The 22,688-nt window shown below is 37.3% G+C and overlaps 1 protein-coding gene across 4 annotated transcripts in view; it reads right to left on the minus strand.

Moving 5' to 3' along the window:
* TMTC2 (transmembrane O-mannosyltransferase targeting cadherins 2) overlaps window positions 1–22,688 on the minus strand; it is a 268,691-nt gene that overhangs the window by 49,401 nt on the left and 196,602 nt on the right. For all 4 annotated transcript variants that reach the window (XM_086887822.1, XM_086887824.1, XM_086887826.1 and 1 more), the window contains 3 exons: window positions 22,122–22,306; window positions 20,429–20,507; window positions 7,710–7,831 (listed from right to left, as the gene is read on the minus strand). In XM_086887822.1, the coding sequence (XP_086743948.1) occupies window positions 7,710–7,831; window positions 20,429–20,507; window positions 22,122–22,306 (386 nt within the window). The remainder of the gene's footprint in view (window positions 1–7,709; window positions 7,832–20,428; window positions 20,508–22,121; window positions 22,307–22,688) is intronic.

The following is a 22,688-nucleotide window of genomic DNA, read 5'->3' on the forward strand; positions in this document are numbered from 1 at the left end:
AGTGGTCCACTTCCATCTTAATATATAACATTAGTCCTCCTTCAAACAGACACAGAATTATGTTGAGTAAAAATCCATCTACTATTTTCACTGAGATACTGCTGAAGTCAGTGTGATTCTTCCAAGAGCCAAGGTTAATTGAGAGAATAGTAATATACTGTGCTCTTGAGTGTGTATCTACAGTGGCAATTAAAGGCATGATAACCAGAGAGTTGAGATTGAAGCAGTGCCTGTTCCAGCTCAAAACTTACTGACTTGGGACATGACTGAAACACTATTAAGGTGATACTTTTTTCAAGTATTATGTATCAAATGAATCAATAATATATTAAAGCTATTTGACATCCATTTTTTCAGTTTATGTGTCCCCTATCACCAAAATCATTCTGGTTCTATTAAAGTATTCATAACAATATAGAAAAGAAATGTAGACATAATTTTTTTCCCCCTTGGAGGTTTTTTTTTGTTGTTCTGTTGTGGTGGGGTTTTTTGTTTGTTTTTTTTTTAATGATGTATCTTATTTTTAGTCTTTCTTTTGGGATAGCTTGAAGTCTAGAAGGAATTTACCTCCTTACATCACTGTTGAAACCAAGAAATATTGTGTAAAGTCTTAAGTAAACATTTAAAGAATGGATTTCATTCTATACCTTATGATTTATTTACTGTCTAGAACCCTATTGAAATGTTCACTTCAGTCATTAAGCTTTGACCATTTTGTACCAAAAATATGTATTGAAATGTGAAGTAAATTTCCAGGTTAGTCCCTTTCTTTTCTGTTTAGTCTTAAACCACATTTTATATTTTCTGATAAAGAAGTGAATTATATCTACTCATATTTCACTGGCCAGTCAGTAGAATATAAATTCAGTATCACGCTGCTTTCACTGAGTCCTATGAATTTCTTCTAAGCTAAATTTGGCCTATTTTTCCACAATTAATGACCAAATTACTATGCACAGAGTAACTACAGCAGCTATATCTAATCATGTAATAAAACAAAAAAGATCTCTCTTTTGGTGGGTTAGATCTTTAAGGTTGCCTCCAAACCCAAAACTGTCTGTGATTCTTTCACGAAAGCAGTTCATCCTGTATCAGTGATGTTCTCTGTAACAAGCTTTAAACTTATGTTGAGTGAAGTGAGAAGTTTAGGGCTCCCCCTTTCCTGTCTACAGGAAGTCAGAAACATGATACCAAAGATGAGATTCCCTAAAGGAGGTTAGTGAGGGGTTATGTGCCTAAATACCTGTTCCAGAGACATTTATGAACTAGACAGATATGCTATATTTAAATGAAAATATTCTGTTTTACAATTAATTCTGTTACAACTGGCATGCAGCCAAACTCATGTCCTAAGGGGACTGGAAAGAATATCTATGGATGCAATACTTCTGGCATGCAGCCAGCCCCTGAAGAAATGCAAACTCAATATAGATGTCAGCTATTGAAATTTCTGTAGTTCGGAAATCCTGTCATTCAGACTGGAGGTGTGAAAGCTCCAGATACACAAGACAACCAAACCTTTAAAAAAGGGCTCACACTTTTGAAGTTAGTAAACCTGATTTTCCCCACTGAAGAGGGAAACCCCTTCCTTCTAGCCCCTGCAAGTGAATTGCTTGTAAGCTGGGAACAAAAATGAAAATAACTCTCATTTTGCAAACTCAGAACTAAGTACAAACTGTGCATGTATTGATTATAACCCTCAAGAGATTTCAAGTGTCAAGAAAGCTTATAGTGTCTGTGCCAGACTCCAATGACAAACTGACTACAAGACAGAAAAGCAGTAGTGGCTATTGCTTGGCTTAACTTGATTTCCTAGGCAAGGCATTCTCGTGGATTCAGTGTCATTTTCATATTGTCATGATGTGACTTTAACTGAAATTTCCAATTTTCATTTAAAAAAAAATCTTCCTAGAAGCAGTACTAATAGCCAAGGGATATAGTTTCCCAAAATGAAATACCTAAGAGCTTTGCTGATCTAATTAAATTGACCTGTTCAGAAAATGCGTGTTCTCTAATTAAAGATTCTTCTATGTGTAGGCATTTATTGGTCCCCTAAGTATTACAGAAAATATTTTTGTTTGCTTTAAAGGAGTTGATTACTGAAAGAAGAAACCATTCTAGAAGATCATGACTAGATTTAACATAGAGCATTTCAATTTCTGTATCTTAAAGACAGTCACAATTCTTTTGACATCATGACTGTTCTCCCTCATTCCTGCTTTCTTCCTATTTGTGTAGATCTAGAGAGACAGAAAAAAAAGTAGCAATGAACCAGTGACATTAAAGATGACAATATGACAGATTTTTCCAAAAGAAATGCAAATTTCCTTTCTGTGCTGAAACACCAGCAGCAAGTAATTACAGAAATAGTAAATGTTGAATTAGTCTATTCATTGTACACCATTCTCCCTTTCCCCTGCTGTCCCATTCTTTTCTATTCTTCCTATCTTCCATTTATTTCTATGTTGCCATTTATTTATATTTATTTTGAGACAACAGTCAAGCACTACACCAATTACTGAATACAGTAGGGTATTTGATAGCAACACTGAGTAATTTCAGAACTAACCAAAAATGGCAGGATACCTCATGTCTTCTGTTTGTCAGAAGCATAGGCAACAATCAACTGCAGGCAAAAATATGGTCACTCACTGAGAAGCAATTATCTCAAAACTTCAGAAAAGTACTAAACTTCAATGTTGATACTTGAATGTCACAATCCTGCTACTTTTATACTAATCCAAAACACTGCCTTTCTCTATCAAGTCTATGACTGCCTTTTTCCCAATCCCCTTTAAAGAAAACATTTTAAAATCAAATATGTTATATTACAGGGAATCTTCTAGGATGATTATTGCTGAATAGTTTGAGCTCCAGTACCAAGATTTTACAAGGCAAAGTAAATTTTTCTTACAGCACTTCGGGTGATTTTCCAAGCCAGTAAGAAATAAGAGATTAACAGCACTGTGTGGAGCCATGTAAAATGCAAGAAAACACTGTGCAATTTTTTCCAGAGAAATATAGCAAAGCCTGTAATTCCTAGATGCAGCACACTAAATATTACAATATGAGGCTGTCCCTAAGTACTTTAGCAATTAGAGCCACTACTGCAGACTATGCAGGGTCATTTGTGGGCTCAACTTCACTCAAAGGAGATAAAACAAAACTTAAAAACATTTCTTTCCAATTGAAATAAAGCATCTCAGAGTAGCATGCTACTGTAACAACCAAACACTGACTCATGGCAGAGAGTCCAGACATTAGGAGGGAGGATTTCTTAGTCTTCTCTTTAGGACTACTGAAGTGAGAAGAAGAAAAAAAAAATTAAAAGCCTTACTTGCAAATTATTTTTTTAGCATGACAGCCAATGCCTTCTCTTCTAGAAGGTCTGCTCATATAATGGAAAATGAATTACAGTACATGCTCAAGGCATCACCTGGCACTGTCATTTTTGACAGACTCATTTTTATCCTAAAGCTGGGAGCCTTGCAATTTAAAAGCCTTTCAAAAAATTATGTTTTTCTTTACAATGTAGAAATAAATTACCTAAGCAAGGGATGAGGCTCAGATGGTGTGGTACAAAGCTACCAGAAGATTGGCTATGTCAACTAACATATCACATTGAAAAACAAATTCCTCAAGCGATTTAAGCAGCTTAACAAGTTGAAGGTATGAAAAAGCACGTAATGCTAAAGCACTACAGTTCTAAACAGCTACATGTCCTTTCCAAAATATAAAAAAAGGACAAACCTAAGCCCCAGACAACTGGCTATTTTCCAATTATTCTAGTAACTGAGCTACTAATCATGATTTTCAACCACTAAATTATGCTGTCCTAACATATTTTCAAGAAAATTGTAGCTTAGTGAGCTGTAATTCTTAGATATAAACATATAACATGAACTAATATAGGAGCTAGGAAATTCTTGTGACTTATGATATTAGGTAACAAGACTGTAAATTCATTAGCTATTCCTCTGGAACTCTTAAGCTGGTCTGTTTTTTTCCTACATATACAGAAACATGCCCAAGTCCATTTGAGTGTTACTTGTGTCTTTTCCAGCCTAGATGATTCTCTGATTCTATGTGATGCTGCTTTCAGTAAGCATTAATACTGGCAGCAGACTTGAGAAGGCAGAAAAACTGACGTTAAAATTAATCCACTTCATTGGAATTAAAGCAAAGAAATAAAACATAGCTGAATTTGTGAACTTTACAGGTCTGACTTTACTGCTGGGGGTTTTATATTAGAATTGCCTCTGGCTGGAATTTAGGAACTTGTCTGGAAATTACCTCCTCTCTTTCCTTACACCCCCAATTTCACTGCCAGAAAATTTTCTATCTATATTAGCACCTACATCCGCCCTTCACTTCATCAGTGATCTCACATTTCTCTCCTAGAAAAGACACAGAGAACAGTTATTAACAGTTTTGTTTCAGCACTTATATTCAGAAACAGGTTTGTAAAAAGTTCAAAGGTTTGATTCCAATAGATGACAGCAAAGAAGCCTCTAACACTCTTCTCCAACATCCAGAAACTAACTGAAGAAGGCTTTTCTCTTTCCTAAATTTACAGGCTGTGAGACAATTATCACTAACCCAGGTAGCAAAGTGTAACGGAAGAATAAGTCACAGTGGTAGCTCAAGTTGGGGTTGGGCTGAAATAACTATGCCAAAGGGAGCAGCTCTAATCCAAATCCCAGTGAAGTTTATGAAGACTTCCAGGAAGCATGTCAGTTACAGCAACTATATATTTGCAATGGGAACAAATCCTAGGACAAGTTCAGTATACCAGGAAGTAGACAAAATGCATTTTGTGAATCACTTAGCAGACAGTAACCTGCAACACTGATTAAGTGACCAAAATGGAAACAAACCCCACATATTTTACTGCCAAATCTGTTAATCCATTTTTGTGTTGAATATTTTTTCAGACCTGCAGCTCAAAGAACTAATTAGAATTAATGCAAAATTTCAACAGATCAAAGATAAAGGAACTTTTCTTTTTCATTAATGAAGTAACCATCAGAAAAATATTTGCCCATCTGTAAATGTTTTGTCATCATAATGTTTCTTGCTATATGTTTATGAAATTCTAAAAGTCAACAGGACATCAGCACCATCTTTTCAGCTTATACTGCTGTCAATAGAATGGACATCAACCCTACCTGTACATATTGCCATGAATATGAGAAGCAACAGTAATAAAGAAAAAAGTATCAAGAGATAATAACAAATAAATGTGAGGAGAACAGATTACAGTTATGGTACAGAACAAGTATAGGAAAGCAAGTGTGTGTTGAGAAAGGAAAGGTATTTTACTGCCTATCATAATGCAGTATTCAGTGTTGAAAGCTGTATACAAATCTTCTTGCTCAGACACATTCTTCCACAAACACAGCTCAGATGCTCAAGGCACAATCCACCCCACACATATCTTCCATTTATATCCCCAGAGAAAAGTAAACAGTTCAATTCTACTATAAGGACTCATGCAGATTTTTCGTTGCCTCCTTCTAAAAGTTGGGATAATAACACTAAATTTTAATCCTATTTCTGCACTTTCATAATAAGAATTTTTTAAAAAAAATTAGTGGCTCACAATGTTTGGATGCTTCTGGGATTTGGGGATTTTGTTATTTTGAAGAAAACTGTGAGACCTTGTTTCCCAGAACCACTGCAAGACTTTCCCTAACAGATCTCATATTTCACACACTCAGCAGTCAGAAAAATTAACCAGAGGAGTATTGGGGTAGGAGTGGGTGTGTGTGTAACAAAGCAAACAAACAAAAATTTGGATTTTGTTAAGAAAACTCTTTACTTCCTGTCCTGGCTCTGGCCATGATAGGGTTAATTTTTGCTGTAGCCAGAGGAGGCATGGCCAGGACCCAGAGGTTGTTCTATACCACCTCCCCATCCAGGAAAGGGGGAAAGGGGTCACTTCTGGATCAAGGAGTATGGTGGCAGGGTTGGATATTATTGAGGGTTTCTATGTTGTGAGCATTCCCACGTGAATAGTTCGCCTCTCTCGTACTTTGTTATTAATATTATTGCTCTTACTGTTTGTTTTCTTATTATATTACTGTGTGCAGTAGGTTGTTCTTATTTCAGCCCATGATCTTTACCTTTTGTGCCTCCAATTCTCTCCAGCCTGCTGCAGCGGGAGGGACAGGGAGTAGCGAGAGAGCAACGCGTGGTTTAGAGTGTTACAGTGGGAACACTGAATTGGGAAATACTATTCCTAAACCACAACACTTTCCCACAGCAATTCCAATAAATTAGCACTTTTGTGTCAAAGATCTGCTAAGAAGAAGCTGGTAACACTGACTTTCTGCTATTATTCCTAGGTGCAAGATATCTGCTAGAAAAGCAAGGTAAATACAGCAATTTTCCTGTACGACCTATTTGTAGTCCTGTTCTAGAAGAAGGCAAACAGTGGGCACATATATTTGTTAATATCCCAGCAATTTTAACAGTAAATGGACATTGTTCAAAAAAAAAAAATCCTTTCCAGGATGTGAAACTGACAGGCAGTGTAGATATAACACTACCACCTTGACTTCATTGCAAGTTAAAACCTTTCCTTCTAGGCAGCTTTTAATAAAATTCTGCAATTAACATTAACACAGGCCGATTTTTAAGTCTTCAACTGTTACTCATACAGAAAACTTTTGTTGTATTTCCTTCCCCTTTTCCAAATTCAAATACTAACAGTAAATGATCTCCTGAAATTAATCATGAGCTGTTGTTTTCCACTGGATAAAAGACATCTTTTGCTTGAAGATTGGACAGCACAATCAAGACTATAGAAAAACCTTATCACCAAGTGAAAAGCTGAGGAACTTTCAGCTGAGGAATATTCAGACTGAGGCACAACAACTCAAGAACCATACAGAAGTGTGTCATTAGTGCACAGACAGCAAATATGAACCCACTAAGGTGAACAATGAAAGCAAATGGAGAATAGATAAAAATGAAAGAAAAATGGGAATGAGAAACAAATAACAAATGAAAGTCAGTTTTAAAACAGAATTATTTGAATTAATAAAATAGAAATCAATTTTCATCTTCAAAATGTGTGACCATCAAGGAGGGATTGGCACTTTGCTATACCTCTGATATGGGGTTAGTTTACCTGGAGCTACAGGCACACCTGCAGTCAAAAATTAAGTAAATTTTACAGAAATAAGGAAGTCCACCTCTTCTGATTTTTTAGAACTAGCTCTTAGTAGTTGAGCAGTTCTTTCACATGCTCAAAGAGATACCCCTAAAGAATGTAAATTCAAAGCATGAGATGCTATTGACAAAGTATAGGTGACACCCAGCCATATGCTGCTCCAACAACCCTGAGTCAAACACTGAATATATTACAGAATTAATTCCAATACTTATTATCCAAAGAACTTATAACAAAGGCTTTATCAAGAGAACTTCTTACTGTGCATTACGAAGTTCCTGTGCCATTATAATTGGTTTTTTTCCCAGCACAGAGTTGGTACTACCTCAAGAATAGAGTCAATGTCTCACAAAAAAACCCAAAAAAACCAACAAAAACAATACTAAGTCTTAAATTAGAAGAAGTAACTGAAACAGTGTGACAAATAAGGCAAAAAGCAATTTTCAGGCCAAAGCCTTCCCATCTATCCCTTTACCTAAACTACACAAAGGACCTGAGACCACTTCCCAGGAGTATATAATAACAAACTCACTGTGAGAGCCAGCAGTTTTCCATAGGTGAGATGGGCTGGGATGTGGTCGCTCTTGGATCGCAGTGACTCCACATACCAGTGCTCTGCTTCGGGCAGCCGGCTCATCCTCATGTAGGCTTCTCCTGCAGGATCAAACAAATGCTAGTGAGAATAACACAGATTTCTCAAGGCTTCCATAATTTATCTCATAATTTTCTATGTTTTAAATGTGCAGAGATCTAGAAAAAGGTGAAGTGATTTGAACACTTGCAACCGCACCCACACACAAAAGGCCTTGCAGACACTTGAGTGAGGAGATTAAGTTAAGGCTTTATTAGGGCTGGAATAGCATAACTGAGATGAAAACTATTGTTGGAACAGAATTGCTAGAGAGAGAACCACGTGGTAAGCTTTAGTCAAAAGTCTCAAAGTAGCAGAAATTTTACCTTATCTACTTCTCCTCCATCACTCTACATTGCAAAGCATGGAATAGCAGGAGAACATGGAAAATGTTTATATTTAATCATAATAACTCAAGTACCTAAATTTTGTTTCAAAATACAGGTAAGTTTAAGAAAACAGTCCTGAAAGTATATTGAAGGGATGGGAAAGATATTAAAAAACCTAATCTCTGAATGTAGTTATATTAGGTTATCTGTCACAACTTGTTTAAATTAAAAACATAGCACCCATTATTTTAAAATTGCTAATCTTAAGAAGTCACATACAAAATGACTGAAGCTGGACATTTTTCAAAGTGAAATCCTTGACAATGAGAGGCTGAGGTAGGCAAAGTTGAAGAACAATATATGAATGGGATGTCAGAAAGTCTTATATGTTTATATATATATATATATAAGATAATTGTAGTCATAAAGTTTCTAAGAAAGAGTTTAGCATACACAGCAAGAAAGTGTCTTTCTTCAAGAAGCAAATTTCTCAAAGCTTGGAAACAATCAATATGAAACAAGTATGTAATGGTGAAGAATAAGAGCTTTCAGATTAACACTCTGGATTTACACAGCTCTTTCACAAGGACTGTGCATATAAATGTTCCCTTGCCTAGGTCAATGACAGTCTGAAAATGCCAATTGAAGATTCAGGATTTCATCATCCCAGCAGTTGATCCATCTCTAATAAATGACTAAGTAGCTTCCAAAAATTATGAAGTCACAGGTTATCAAATGCTCCTACTGGAGGATCAAGAGACTACAGCTGAGAGACCCAAGTAAAGATCAGCTAAGGCTGTCTCCAGGTGAGTCACAGCCTCCAGTTGTGCATTACATGAAAATTAGTAATTGTGAAGGTACCAGGGAGACAGAGGGACCAAAGTTCTTTCACTGGATTAAAGCCAACTACCACATCCCCAAAACTTGAAGAAAAGTATTTTCAAAGAGGAAAAATAAGTAACTCATAGCATGGGAGCTATTTTATCTCTTTATCTTGAGTATTTACCGAGGCTATGGAAGATTTTCTTCATAAAAGGAAATTGGTCAAGGTCAAATCAGATTTTTTTCCCTGTCTTTGTCACCAGAGGAGATGTGGCACACAAGTTTTTAGTTTCAGTAGTTAGGGTGTGGTGCATGCAAAATGACCAAACTTCAGACCACAGATAATATAAGCATGATGCAGAGACAGAAGTCATGCTGAGCCAAGGCTAAGGGAAACTAGCATGATTGTTAAGAACAAACAGAGTTTTTTTCAAACAATCCTGCTGTATTTAGAGGCTTGCATCCCAGTTTGGAAAAAGAGTCTATGTGTCTATACTTGTCTATCTACATATATTCCTAAATCAAAGATCTACATAGCATTTTGTACTCATACACTGGTCATGATATCCAATTACATACACAGAAGCATTCAAATAATTCTGCTGCTGTAGGGCCAAAAAGACAGAACAACTCCCTCTAAAAAAAGCTCAGGTTAAATTTCAAAAAAGAAAAACAAATCAAAAAATCCAAACAGGTAAGAAATCCCAGAAGAACATGAACATCAAATTCTATGATAGGAATATCACATGTGATTCTTTTCACTATGTCAGCATTCACAAATAAGTGACATAACATTATACTTTTATCTGCACAAAACAAAGTCAGTAAGTGCTGAAAGGATGGAAGAAGCTGGAAGTCAAGCTATATGCTCCCCTCAACTCCTCTCCCTAGCTGCATGTTTTAATGCAGAATGTTTAATTATTTGATTGCATACTATTTTTCCAAGAGGCTCCTGCTTCATTAGCATACAGGAAATGAGGAATCCATATTGTTCTTTTCTCCAAGTGGAAAATTCCACCCCAACCTGTTACAGCTTGGCAGAGTTTCAAGCAATTAACAAGATGCTTTAAGAGTAATGTAAGCAGCCATAAGTGATGGAGCTATTATCTGTGGGTAGTAAAGGCTGAATGCACTGCCAAATAACAAACAGATCCAAGGTTCTCATCTATTTTTCATGATAGATTCTGATATAAGAAGAGATTAAGAACTTTGGCGTACTTGCAAATTCAATTTTTAATAGGTTTTAGGAGCTCAACTACTTCACAAACTAAACTCTTAAAACTTTGAGCATGTTTCTGAGTGCGGGTACCTAGGAACAAAGCCACAATATGTCAATCTAAATATGAAACTGTAATGAAAGAAACTGTATTTCCCTGAACTTCAGATGAAAACTGGGAGGAACTGTTGAGGAACTCTGCAGAGAGACCTCAACAAACCAGAGAGATGGGCAATCACCAACCATATGAAGCTGAACAAGGGCAAATGCCAGATTCTTCACCTGGGATGAGGCAACTCGGGCTGTATGGACAGATCAGGGAATGAAAGGCTGGAAAGCAGCGTAGTGTAAAGGGTGCCAGTTGACAAAGCTGAACATGAGCCAGCAGTGCCCTGGCAGCCAGGAAGGCCAACCCTGTCCTGGAGGACATCAGGCACAGCATGGCCAGCTGGGCAAGGGAGGGGATTGTCCCCTCTGCTCTGCAGTGGCACAGCCTCACCTCCACTGCTGGGGGCAATTCTTGGTGCCATGATATAAGAAAGTTCTTAAACTATTAAAGAGTGTCCAACAGAGGACAATGAGGATGGTGAAGAGCCTTGAGGGGAAGCCTTATGAGGAGCAGCTGAGGTCACCTGGGCTGTTGAGCCTGGAGGAGACTGAGAGGAGACCTCATGGTAGTTATGACTTTATTTGGAGGGGAAGAGGAGGGGCAGGCACTGATCTCTTCTCTGTGGTGACCAGGGACAGGACCCAGGGGAATGGTCTGGGGTTGCTCAGGGAAGGTTTAGTTTGGATATCAGGAAAGGTTCTTCACTCAGGGGGCACTGTCTGGGCACTCGAACAGGCTCCCCAGGGAAGTGGTCACAGCCTGACAGAGTTCAGGAGTCTGAACAATATTCTTGGGCACATGGTGTGGCTTTTGGGGATAGTGCTGTGCAGGGCCAGAACTCGGACTCAACGATCTTCCAACACAGATGATTATGTGATTCTGTGACTCTTTGCAGATAATGTAGGTGAACACTTTTTTCTAAGGAACCTGTATCAAGAATTCCTATATTATAACTGATTAGAACATAGATTACTACTGTGATTAATCCCATCTTCTAAATGAAGAAAAGAAAAAGTTGAAAATTGACAACAGCTCCTATCACTGCCATACTCAAAACCCAGAATAGAATCAAGCAACAGGTAACTGAACCATTAATTCAATCAAGTGAATTTATGCATTAGGCTGATGCAATTTAATAATAGCTATGCCACCTTGAGATAATTTTCAAAAAAAAATGTCAGAGCAAACATGTATGGATTGATTTCTGTAATTCAGGATGCATTTGAGTGCCTGAGATTAAAATATGAAAAATAATATTTGCCATTTATAATCATGCATTCTTATAAACTTGCAACACAAACAATTTAGACATTAGAAAGATAACAAGAGTGTCCACTGGCAGAAAACATGCAAACCAACACATAAACAGATTTCTATATTTACTTCAACAAATGCTTTTTTTGCAAAATCTTTCAAATCTCATTCTAAAAATCTGAAGGATCACACACAGACACTTTATTAATAAATCTTGTCAGATCTCTAAAGTTCAACAGAGGTAACAACAACAGAGAACAAAATTCATGGCAGTGAAAACCTTAAGATATAAATGGTCATTTATCTCCAGTCCCTAATCTGTATCAACAGAGACATGTGCGGCATTGCCTGCACAATGAGTGGTGGTAATAAATTCAACAGACAACTAGAGTAAATTGGGACCAACCAGTATTTCAAAACTGTTTCCAGCTTCACAAGGGTTAGTTCAGTTAATATTTTCTGAGTTTTATGAACAATTTTTTTTCTTGTTTTATTCTACTAGAAAGATCATATATTAATAACCTGTAATTCTCATTTACTAATGTAGTGCAAGAAAAACATAATATGCAACTGAAACACCATTAAAAGAAGGGCATTAACATTTCTATTAATACCTTCAAAGAAATCTGCAGTGGGGTACCTTTTAGCTAGATTTACACCACCAAAATTAAAATCCCTATACTCAAGTAGATTTTATTTGCCTTAAAGATAGAGTACTTGCAAAACTACCATTCACCAACAGTATTTTACCAAATTTCCTCACAATCTCTGGAATTTAAAAATAATCCTTCAAAATAAAATGAAACAAAATCCCAAAAAAATAATGAACTAGCCAAAAACCTCCCACTAAAATCACGCCAGGATATTAATTACAATTAAATATATTTGATTAACATAGCATTAACAATAATTAACATAGAATTAATAATAACGAAAACCCTATAACAATCATAATAAACATTAAATATTTATATTAAATAATGATGCTAAGAAAAGATTAGCTTGCCAGCAGCCATATTCCCTAAAGGCTAAAATTTTTCTTGATAACTAAGTGGAACGTGTTTGTAAGAAAAATAAACCTAAGGACACAAGATTTTCCAATACATACCACATACTGTTAAGAAGCAAAATTAGGCAACATTTACATTAGTGTACGTCACATGGTTCTAGCTTAACCTCTCATCTGCTGATTTCATGTTTTTTCTGTTTCAGATGCATGTAGTCACACCAAGCAAAGGACTGGTGGGGACCATGCCAGACTTTCTAATCAGAAAGTACAATAGCACTGTGGATGTAAAAGCACTGTACCTCCACAGGTGTACTGTACTCATGCTTTCAGATTAACAAGATATGTCCCTCCAGTGGTCCTTCTTTTAGGACCCCAAAAGATATTGCTGAAAAGACAACCAAAAAATTATCTCCATAAAGGAGACAATGTAGGGTAAATATGCCTTGCATCATCCTTATATATGCTAATTATCTGCCCCTCAAATTTTGGTGTGGTAAAACTGTAATACAGAAAACATTAAAGTTTACTTGGACAAAGCACCAAATGTCAAAACACCAAGGAAGATAGAGATGCCCTTTGAAAATAAAAAATCTCTAATACAGACATTTCATCAGGATTTAAATTTAATCTTTCCATCATTTCTTTTAATTGGGAGTATAAACAAGTTGCCTTAGAAAATGATGGAGAGGTCTGCATCCGTGTGTGTCGCAATAATGCGAGGAGTTTATGTCTTTGATAATGCGACCGTGCAGCTTTCTTGTGCAAATCAAGGATGCAGATGTGCTTACCATAAATGCACCTCTCTAGATATATGACTTCCTTCTTTTTTCTCTTTGGTACCAGTGCATAAAATAACACAATAAATCTGGAAGCACGGTTTGATGTTATACTATACTGTTGTATAAGATATACTGCAGCAGATTAACAGTTTTGGTTATAAATATGCAGTGCATGCACATCTTCCCTGAAACAGCTGAAGCATGTGAACATAGTGAGCACCAAGGTCTGCACAGACCAAGCATATTGTGGGTCGATTTTTTTCCTTTTACAGAATAATCTCCTTGAAGATTTCAAGGAATGTATTGTATATTATCAGGGTTTTTGATGGATGGAAGTCAATCTACATTTACTTTGGCTGAACAAATTCTTATAGGTCTCAACTAGCTGAAGCAAAGCTTTATCTGATTTAATCAGACCACTAAGCTACTTCTGAAGGAAAATACTTAAGTAGAAAACAGATATAAGTGAAGGGCAAAATAACATCAGTTGCAGCATGGACCTTGCACAGCTGTTTCCTGCTGTACAAAGTCTTCCAGTGAAAGAAGTATACTGACAAAAACAGAGGCATTGAGATCACACAAGATAGGTAATTTCATTTTCATGCCAGTACAGGTTTCTTTAGAACTCTATTACTAGAAGCACTTTCCATTAGAATCATGCCTGACTGGGATCCCTGCAGTCCATTTTCAGTATTGGACCATATTTTTGGTCTGCAAATGTTATGATTATATTTATTTTCATATAAAATCCTGCATGTTTAAAATAAAAATGCATTTCATCCTTAGAATCAGCTTTTTCAGACTACTACCTAAGAAAACTCAAGCATTTCATATTAAAATATAGATTAATAATCCAAAGAGATAAAACTAAGAAAATCTGGGAACCTAGGGAGAAAAAAAACAAACAAACCCAAACATGCTCTCAAACATTGAATCAATTACCATCTCCAGCAATTTACTGCTGTAATCTTCATAACCAGCTTGATTCCCTCAAAGCTAAGTCAAAAAAATAGGAGACATTGCAATCAGCTTGAAGATTCATACTTAGAATCATAGAATCACAGAATCATTTAGGCTGAGAAAAAGTCCAACCTTTGATTAAACATCACATCAACTAGATCACTGCACCAAGTGTTACATCCAGTCACTTCTTGAACACTTCCAAGGATGGTGACTCCACCACCTCCCTGGGTAGCCCATTCCAATTCCTGACAACCTTTCCAGTGAATAAACTCTTCCTGATGTCCAGCCTCCCCTGACACAACTTTTTCTTGTTTCCTCTTGTTGTATTGCCTGCAGAAGAGACCAGAAGAGACCAACCCCCAGCTGGCTACTTGCAGGTAGTTGAAAAGAGCAATAACATCTCTCCTTATCCAGGCTAAATATGCCAGGCTCCCTCAGCTGCTTATTGTAGGACTTGTAGGACTCCAGACCCTTCATCATCTCTATTGCCCTTCTCGGGGCATTCTCCAGCACCTCAATGTCCTCTTTGTAGTGATGGGTCCAGAGCTGGGCAGAGGATTCAACGTGTGGCCTCACCAGTGCAGAGAACAGAGTCAATAACTTCTCTGGTCCAGCTGGCCACACTATTTCTGATACAAGCCAGTATGCCTGGGCACACACTGGTGGTTCATGTTCAGCTGTTGGTGACCAACACCCCCAGGTCCTTTTTCTCTGGGCTCCTTTGCAACCAGTCTTCCCCCCTTCTCCTGTGGTTGTTGTGACCCAAGTACAGGACCCAGCAATTCACATTACTAAATCTCATACAATTGGCCATGACTCATCATCAGTCCAGCCTGTCCAGGTCCCTCTGCAGAGCCTTACTGCTCTGCAGCACAGCAATTCTCTCACCTCAACAGAGTGATATCTGTGAACTTACTGAGGGTGCACTCAATCCCCTCATCCATATCATCAGTAAAAATATTCAACAGGACTGGCCCTAATACTAAGCCCCACGGAACATTACCAGGGACTGGCTGCCAGCTGGATGCAGCATTTAGCTTCTTAGCTTTAGACACCTGATATAAACTACCACAGCCTACAAAGTCTCAGAGGGGGAAGGGTTAAAGTATCAGAATGAGGGTGGGAAGCGGGAGAGAAGGAAGCCCAGAACTTTATTCCCATCGCCATTGGAGAGGACACCATTCTTATTTCCATGGAACATGTAATAAAATGTACATATGGAAGAAAAAAAACCAACCTTTTTCCATCCAAGCTAGTTTTACAAGAAAAAAAATTACTTGAAATGTACACTTAGTTAGAAATTACCAGTGAAACTTCATGAGATGCATAGGAAGCACACAGATGACTAAAGCTTAGATAAGTGCAGGTACTATACTCTGCATAAATTATGATGTGGGGTATGTATTTCACAGCTTAATCATCTTCGGATCTTATAAATTAAGTGTTGCTCAGCATGCACAGTAAAACAATACCAAAGGATTTCCTGGAGTTCCAAAAACTATTTCAAAATAATTCAATAAGAAAGCATCTAATGGGAACAAGGGGCAAATGGGATAGGAGTCTTAACAATATTAACAGGTTTGTAGAAACAGCCACATCCACGCAAAAGCATAATCAAGTAAAGTGATAGCTATGTTATAATCATCAACACAGAAAGTCTCTCTGCATGCTAAGCCTTTGTACTTATGAGACAAACCTCTGCACCAGATGTAAAATCTGGCTCCCCTTTTCTGGACTGTACACTTGTGTATGATTTGTTTTCTGTCCATGTGCAATGCGGCAGATTCACAAGGAGAAATTTAAATTTTGTGCATCGTGAACTGTATTCATTCCTACAATGTTAGCTTTTTTGTGACTTGCATTTCTCATAAAAAATGCTTGTAAGGCTTTGCCTAAAGTGCATTTGAAAACAGACATTCAAATGTTAGTTAGCAAGGGCAGATGAAGTGCAATCAAGACATTGATCTTTATGACAATATTGTGCCAATCTAAACCTGAACAATGCCACCCCGCCATCTTTCTTGTTAGTTTGGTATTAAAATAAAGCCTCCATGGTCCACTTCACACCACTTAACTGTCAGGAGTATGAATTACTGTAGCAGGTGGGCTAGTGTGGTTTTAAAAGCAATGTAATACAATCAACTGTACAGTATCAGATTTCAAGGAATGCAAAAGACATCTAGAGCAGAGGCTGATACTTCAGCAATCCTAATATTGGCTTTAAAGTGTTCAAGATCCCACAGGGACCATTTTATCTTTTGACCTCGGGCTTTAATTGAAACTTTAAACAAAATATATTACCTATTTAATACAGCTGAGCTGGACTCTGGCCTTTGTAGTGCAAGTTGCCATGCCAAGCAAATTAATCTGTGTAACCTTAGCATGTACTTTTTAATTTACATCAAAGCAATATGGTATACAGAATATAAATACCAAGCCAACCTTATACAGCTTGTTGAATAACTATTTTGATTCTAGTTTTAAAGTTTCAATTTTTAGCTGTTTTGGGTTCTCCTAAGGAGAAAAAAAAAAAAAAAAAAAGAAAAGGTTTTATTTCTTGGTACAATGCCAGAGAAACATATGGTTTCCTTAGCTGAGTTGTTGTGCACCTGGCAAAATAAATCACAGCAACAGGAGACCAAAATCTTCCCTGCAACTTTTTCATATGCACAAACTCAGAACATCTGATGCTGGTATTATAGCCCTCTCTTTTGTACCATGAAAAAAATGCAAAGTCAAATGGATGCCTGCTTCTTCAGCCCAAATACTCCTTTCTCCCATTAAGAGGCAAGTTACAGAGTGTTTTAAAGGATGACAGTCTGTCAGGCAGACTAACACACCAGAGGAATGAGTCACAGGGCCTGTCAGAGCAAAAGGCCAATAGAAGCAAGCACAGGAAAAGAAGTGTAACACAAACAGGGAAAGCAGGTGGTGTAAAGGCTTAGCACTGCTGGAGTGTTAATGCTACTGCACTCAGAGTGCTGGAGTTCAAACCTGATTCAGTTCAAGCAGTTCATCTCCTGTTTATTCTCTTTCAAGTAGGTCGTGTACATCATACAGGAGGAAGAAAACTCCAAAAATTTTTCAGTTACATGAATGAGTAGTTATTAAAAATTAGAGGAAGCACTGTTTTCTTGTATGACATACATATATATGCAGCAATATGTGTGCCTCTCAACCGAGCAAAGAGATTGCCAGAGACTGGAAATACAGTCATCAATATCAATACAATAAAAAAACATAGCAGATAATTCTCGAAGTGTGACTATTCTTGGATTTCATGATAAGGTGTAAAGACTTCTCCCACATTTAAGGAGATAGGGAAGACTACTTCCTTCTGCTACTTGCCAAACAGATGGGGAGCACTCCCCAGTTTCTCCCCTTTCCTCCCCAACAATGAGAATACAAGAAGTGGTGACAGCTCAGTCAGGTTTACGCAGTTGCAAGCGCACGACACAGGACTGGCCTATTTCAGTTCCTCTAGTCTCCCTTTTAAAGTCAAGAAGTGGGCAGACAAGTTTATGTAATGCTGTTTATCAAAGAAAGTGTTATAGAGAACGTGTTTATAATTTTGTCTTGAACATCAAAACAGAAATAAGCACTCCAGGCGGCCTTCAAATACTCAGTGACACCGTGTGAGCTGCAAAGCGGGTGAACTCCTGATAATGGATGTGGCTGCCTTGTTCTCCTGTCACACACAAAGCAAAGAGATGACTGAAAAGGTACTTAGGATTTATCTCACCCAACTCGAGCTACTAGGTCTAAGTTAGTCATCTCAGCTCTTTTAGAGGAAAAGTATGCTTTCAGGGATTATGTGTATAATCTTAAATAATTGTCTAAATCTGAAAGGCTTCATTACTCCTCAGAGGTATGCTTTTCTTTCCACACTGTAAAGAAGCATAGCTCTGTTTTGTCATCTCAGGTAGGAGAGACTACATGCAGCCATGTAGGCTTACACAGACATATCCAGGACAGCTTCAAACAAACCAGTCTGAGTCCTGTTAATATAGCTGCATTGCATTTTATTCAGGTCCCTACCCAATTTTACATAGCCTCTCGGATTGCCTTTGCAGCATAACCTACAAACAATGCTTCAGCAACCAGTGTGAAGCAAGTTCTGTCTTCCCTGCAAAAGCTGCCATCACAACAGCAACCAAAATACAAATACAAGCTATGTTAATAAAGTTGAAATTCTCAGAACTCCACAAGGAGCTAAGGTACACTCACTCAGTTGACCATGTCTTGTTTTGCCACCAGGACATCCATGAAGTGTTGGCAGCAGCTTAAAGGAAGCAGAGGCCAGGCTATGGGCTAAGGAGAGAAGGGAGGAAGTATAGCAGGAGCCAAGCCTGGACAAGGAACTGAGCTAGTCTTTGTGTTTTAGTGAGTTAAAAAATGCAAACCCCAGGAACTTGGACATCACAGAGTGTGCTTTCAAATGAAATTGAGAAAGGCCTCCTGAACCTAAAAAATGCAACAAAAAAAGGAAAAATCTGAATAAACTTATGGATCATAGTGGTTTTAAAAGCATCTATTCATTGGAAAAGAAAAAGGGTAGCACAAACCTGGTTTGCAATGGAACAAGCATTACATGCTAGAAACAGCACTGGTTTATGCTTTCCAATTTTGTATTCTGAGGAACACTTTTATCAGAATTATGAAAAATGTATCTACACTAAAGAAGGCAGTCAAACATCAGAGAATTTGCTAAAGCACTGCAGTATTTCAGCAGTCACTCTAAGATACCAATAGCAAGCAGAGGTTTAATTCACACAGTAGTGATTTTTGATACCACCACTAGATCGATCAGCAAGTGCTGATAAATAAAATTGATTAAACAATAATTTCACTAAGACTGACAATGAACAAAAGTATATGTAATAATCAATTTGTGCTATTCATGGATTTAGCCATTGGTATCAATCTGGTAAAGCTTAGTGTTCAGGGTGAAGTAACTCTCCATTGAACTGTATGAACTGCTAAAAAATGTTTAGACTGACATCAGATACTTTGTCACTGTGGCAAGAGTACTACTTAATCTAGCATTAGCATTTACATTTTTCAAATATACAGCATCAGTCACAACCATAATTTTACTTTTTCCTGTGCCCTAGTACTCGTAAGGTGCAAATAAAAGATGCCTTTCCTGAATTAGTAATCAACAACAGTGTAAAAGCAATTGGTATCAACCAATACATTCCCTTGTACACCAGGCATTGGCAGGGGGAACCACACAAAACACCATATGCTTCCTGTTGATCCTAATTGCTTCCACAGATATTTTTAATTGCTCCACTTTGAACTACTTTAAAGTAAGGGTTCTTACATCCTTTTCTATCCCAAACAAGAGAGTACTGGGCCAAACACTGAGGTTGCTTAGCAGAAACACATGAACTTTGAGAGAGAATTCCACTTACAAGCATCTCTGTAAGAATAAGAACCAGCCCTCTTGTTTTCAGATCTGAGTACTAGAAGTAATAATTCATATTATCTTCTTTCTTTTATCTACTTAATGTATCCCATATAAAAATGCGATGAAGAGTATGAGGAACTGAAGTTAAACAAAAAACGCCTCACAGATAAATTGATTTTTTTAATTTGTTTATTTGTTTATTGAGGTACTCAAAGGACTCTTAAAATTTTGAAGGACAGAGAGCTGGTCCTGGAAGAAAAGTAAGAATTCTCTCATTGTAGACATTTAAACTAAAGCACATCAGCTGAAAATAAGATTCTGGCACAACATAAAAAAAAAGTATGTATCTGTGGGTCTGTTTGAACACCTTGTTGGTTTACAAGGCATTTCAACACCTTACACCTACACACACTGGCACACGGGGTCTCCAGACTAGTGGTTGAGAGATTCTGCAGACAAAAACACTAATCCATGCATTCTAAATGTAAAAGTGCTACACCGACACTCTTAAAGGTATCTGGTGTCTAATAGTCTCATCATTTATTGTACCTTATGCAGCATTGTAGTTGCTGGCATTTAAGCTCTGAACCTAGTTTGGCTTGTACTGAAGGTAATTATTTTTGGGTTTTATTAGCTCAATAATTTGAGCACCAGTTGCCTGGATAAGGTCTTTTGTTTCACCCTGACTCCTCAAATATCATTCTGAAGCACCAACAATGCACTTACCCATCATGTTATATAGGCTCTGGGGTGCAAACTGTCTCGGCATTTTCTGTATTGCTTCTTTGTAAACCGTAAGGGCCTCCTGAAAAGAGACACAAGGTGGGAAAATGCCGACTTAAAAAGCACATGTAAAGTAAAACCAATCTATCTTCCTTCCCCAAATGGAAGGTGCAGAGATAGAGAAAACACATCAGCACCAAAAATGCCACAGAAAGTGCAAAATTTTTCGTTTTAAAAAGTTTTTTTTACCTGAATTTTACCAAATTCAGTAATGCTTATAGACAAGAGATCAAGTTAGTTCCAATATTGCAACTTCTTTTTCAGGCAAAAGTAACAAGGACATTTTTTTATATCTCTTAATGACTGATGAGTTTATAAACATAAAATTCTACAGGCTGTCAAAGAATATGGAGTATCATGGAACTGCAGACAAAGGACACTGATGATTAACTAGACTAAGTGACCTAAAAATAAAGAAATCATCATCTACTGCCAAATAATAACAAAGCATAATCCTCCCAACTGAAGCCTGCTCCACAGAAAGGATGAGATGCACTATAAAGTCAAGAAAGCCAAAACTGGAATCCCTTTGCAAATATGCTGTGACTTGAATTACCTGATCATGCATTTATTCATTCACCACTTTGGACGCCTGCTGCTCTGTCTGTTAGCTCTGCATCACACAGTCACAGCTCATGAAGGCTGCAATGACCACCAGGAAGAAATCTGAAGCTTTATATTCCTAAAAGCTCTTGTATCTTGCAGGTATTGAACCCCAACTCTACACTCTATCAGCTGTGCAGACAACATGCTGCGGCTCTCTTCGCTGTATATTTGTATTAGATGTCTGTATTTTAACCAATTAGCAACTCCATCTGACAGAGCTGGATGCAGCAGACAGATGACAGGAAATCTGTCCAGCTTGTGCATGCCTGATCTTAAACAGCTGACATAACTGTCATGGTCAGGAACACTTCACATGGATCAAAACCACTCAACTCCTATTCTGAAGTATGCCTGACAATGCAAAGAGAGAATGAATTTATTTCAAATACTGCTGAAGGTCAAACCTCAAGTGAATGTCCTGTTTCAGTTAAGTTCATCAGGGAAAATGGAGAGGAATCACAACAGTCACAGTTGCATGTGTAAATGAGATGGGATGGCTTGGGCAGTTTATTGTTACATTAAAAATATCTAACCCACTTTAGCACTTAGGTCAAGTTATCTGAAAATAACACACAGTGGGATGATTTTAATCACCAAAGTTTTAAATTATTTCAACTGGGTCTTATTTTTGGAGACTTAAAAGCAAGCATAATTGCACTTTTCCAGCTGAAGATGGACTTAGTGTGTTTTGAATTATAATGCCTCTACACTTTAGGTTGACTGACATTTAATCAGGTTTTATCCTTGCATACCAGCTATGGGTAAAAAGCCAAAACCAATGAACTAACACATATCAGATGTGACCACTGCTAATGTTGACTCTGACATGAAAACATCACACTGCTAATTAATAGCATTACACCAGTGGCTGTAGAGAATAAATATTCTCTGTAAAGAATGCTAATCTTGATCTGGTGAAATTCATTCAGTTCATGTGTGTGATATATTTTGAAAGTCTGGGTGGAAGCAGTACATATTATTTGTACATGAAGTTTTTATAAGTGTATTATATATAAATCTGTTATTTTACCTCATAGTGTCCTTGTTCATGAAAAAGTTTTCCTAAGTTATAAAGACAGCTGGTAACAGAGCTTTTATGAGCATGAGGATCTTTCAGATTTTCATCAGGGATCTCTGAACACTTCACAAAAGTCCTCCTGGCTTCCTCTGTCTTCCCTTGGTTCATCAGGATGATACCAGTATTTAAATAGGCAGCTGCGAAGAGAGAAAAAAATGTTATCTTTTAATGGAGTTCTATTATGCTGTATCTACGGTTTCAATTCTAAGTAGTATCTGGTAGAGGTCCCAAAGTTATCTAATTGGGGTTTTGAATAACATAGATCACTCATTGGTGTGTGAACATGTAATATATGTGAACATATAAAAGGTACAAATTCAGAGGCAAGGAAGGAAGGTGACTATAAAGACTGAGTAAGTAGGGAAGGAATCACTGGTTAGGCAGGGTGTTCCATTTTGTTCCTCTTTTTAGAACTGTATAAAGCATATAGCACCCGTGCTTGAAGTGTAACAAAAAATACACATATACATAAAAACAAATATGCATACAGAGAAGATTAATACTGGAGGTACAAAAGTC

Source organism: Cyanistes caeruleus, chromosome 4, assembly GCF_971803275.1.
Source record: "Cyanistes caeruleus chromosome 4, bCyaCae1.hap1.1, whole genome shotgun sequence".
NCBI classification, from domain to species: Eukaryota; Metazoa; Chordata; class Aves; order Passeriformes; family Paridae; genus Cyanistes; species Cyanistes caeruleus.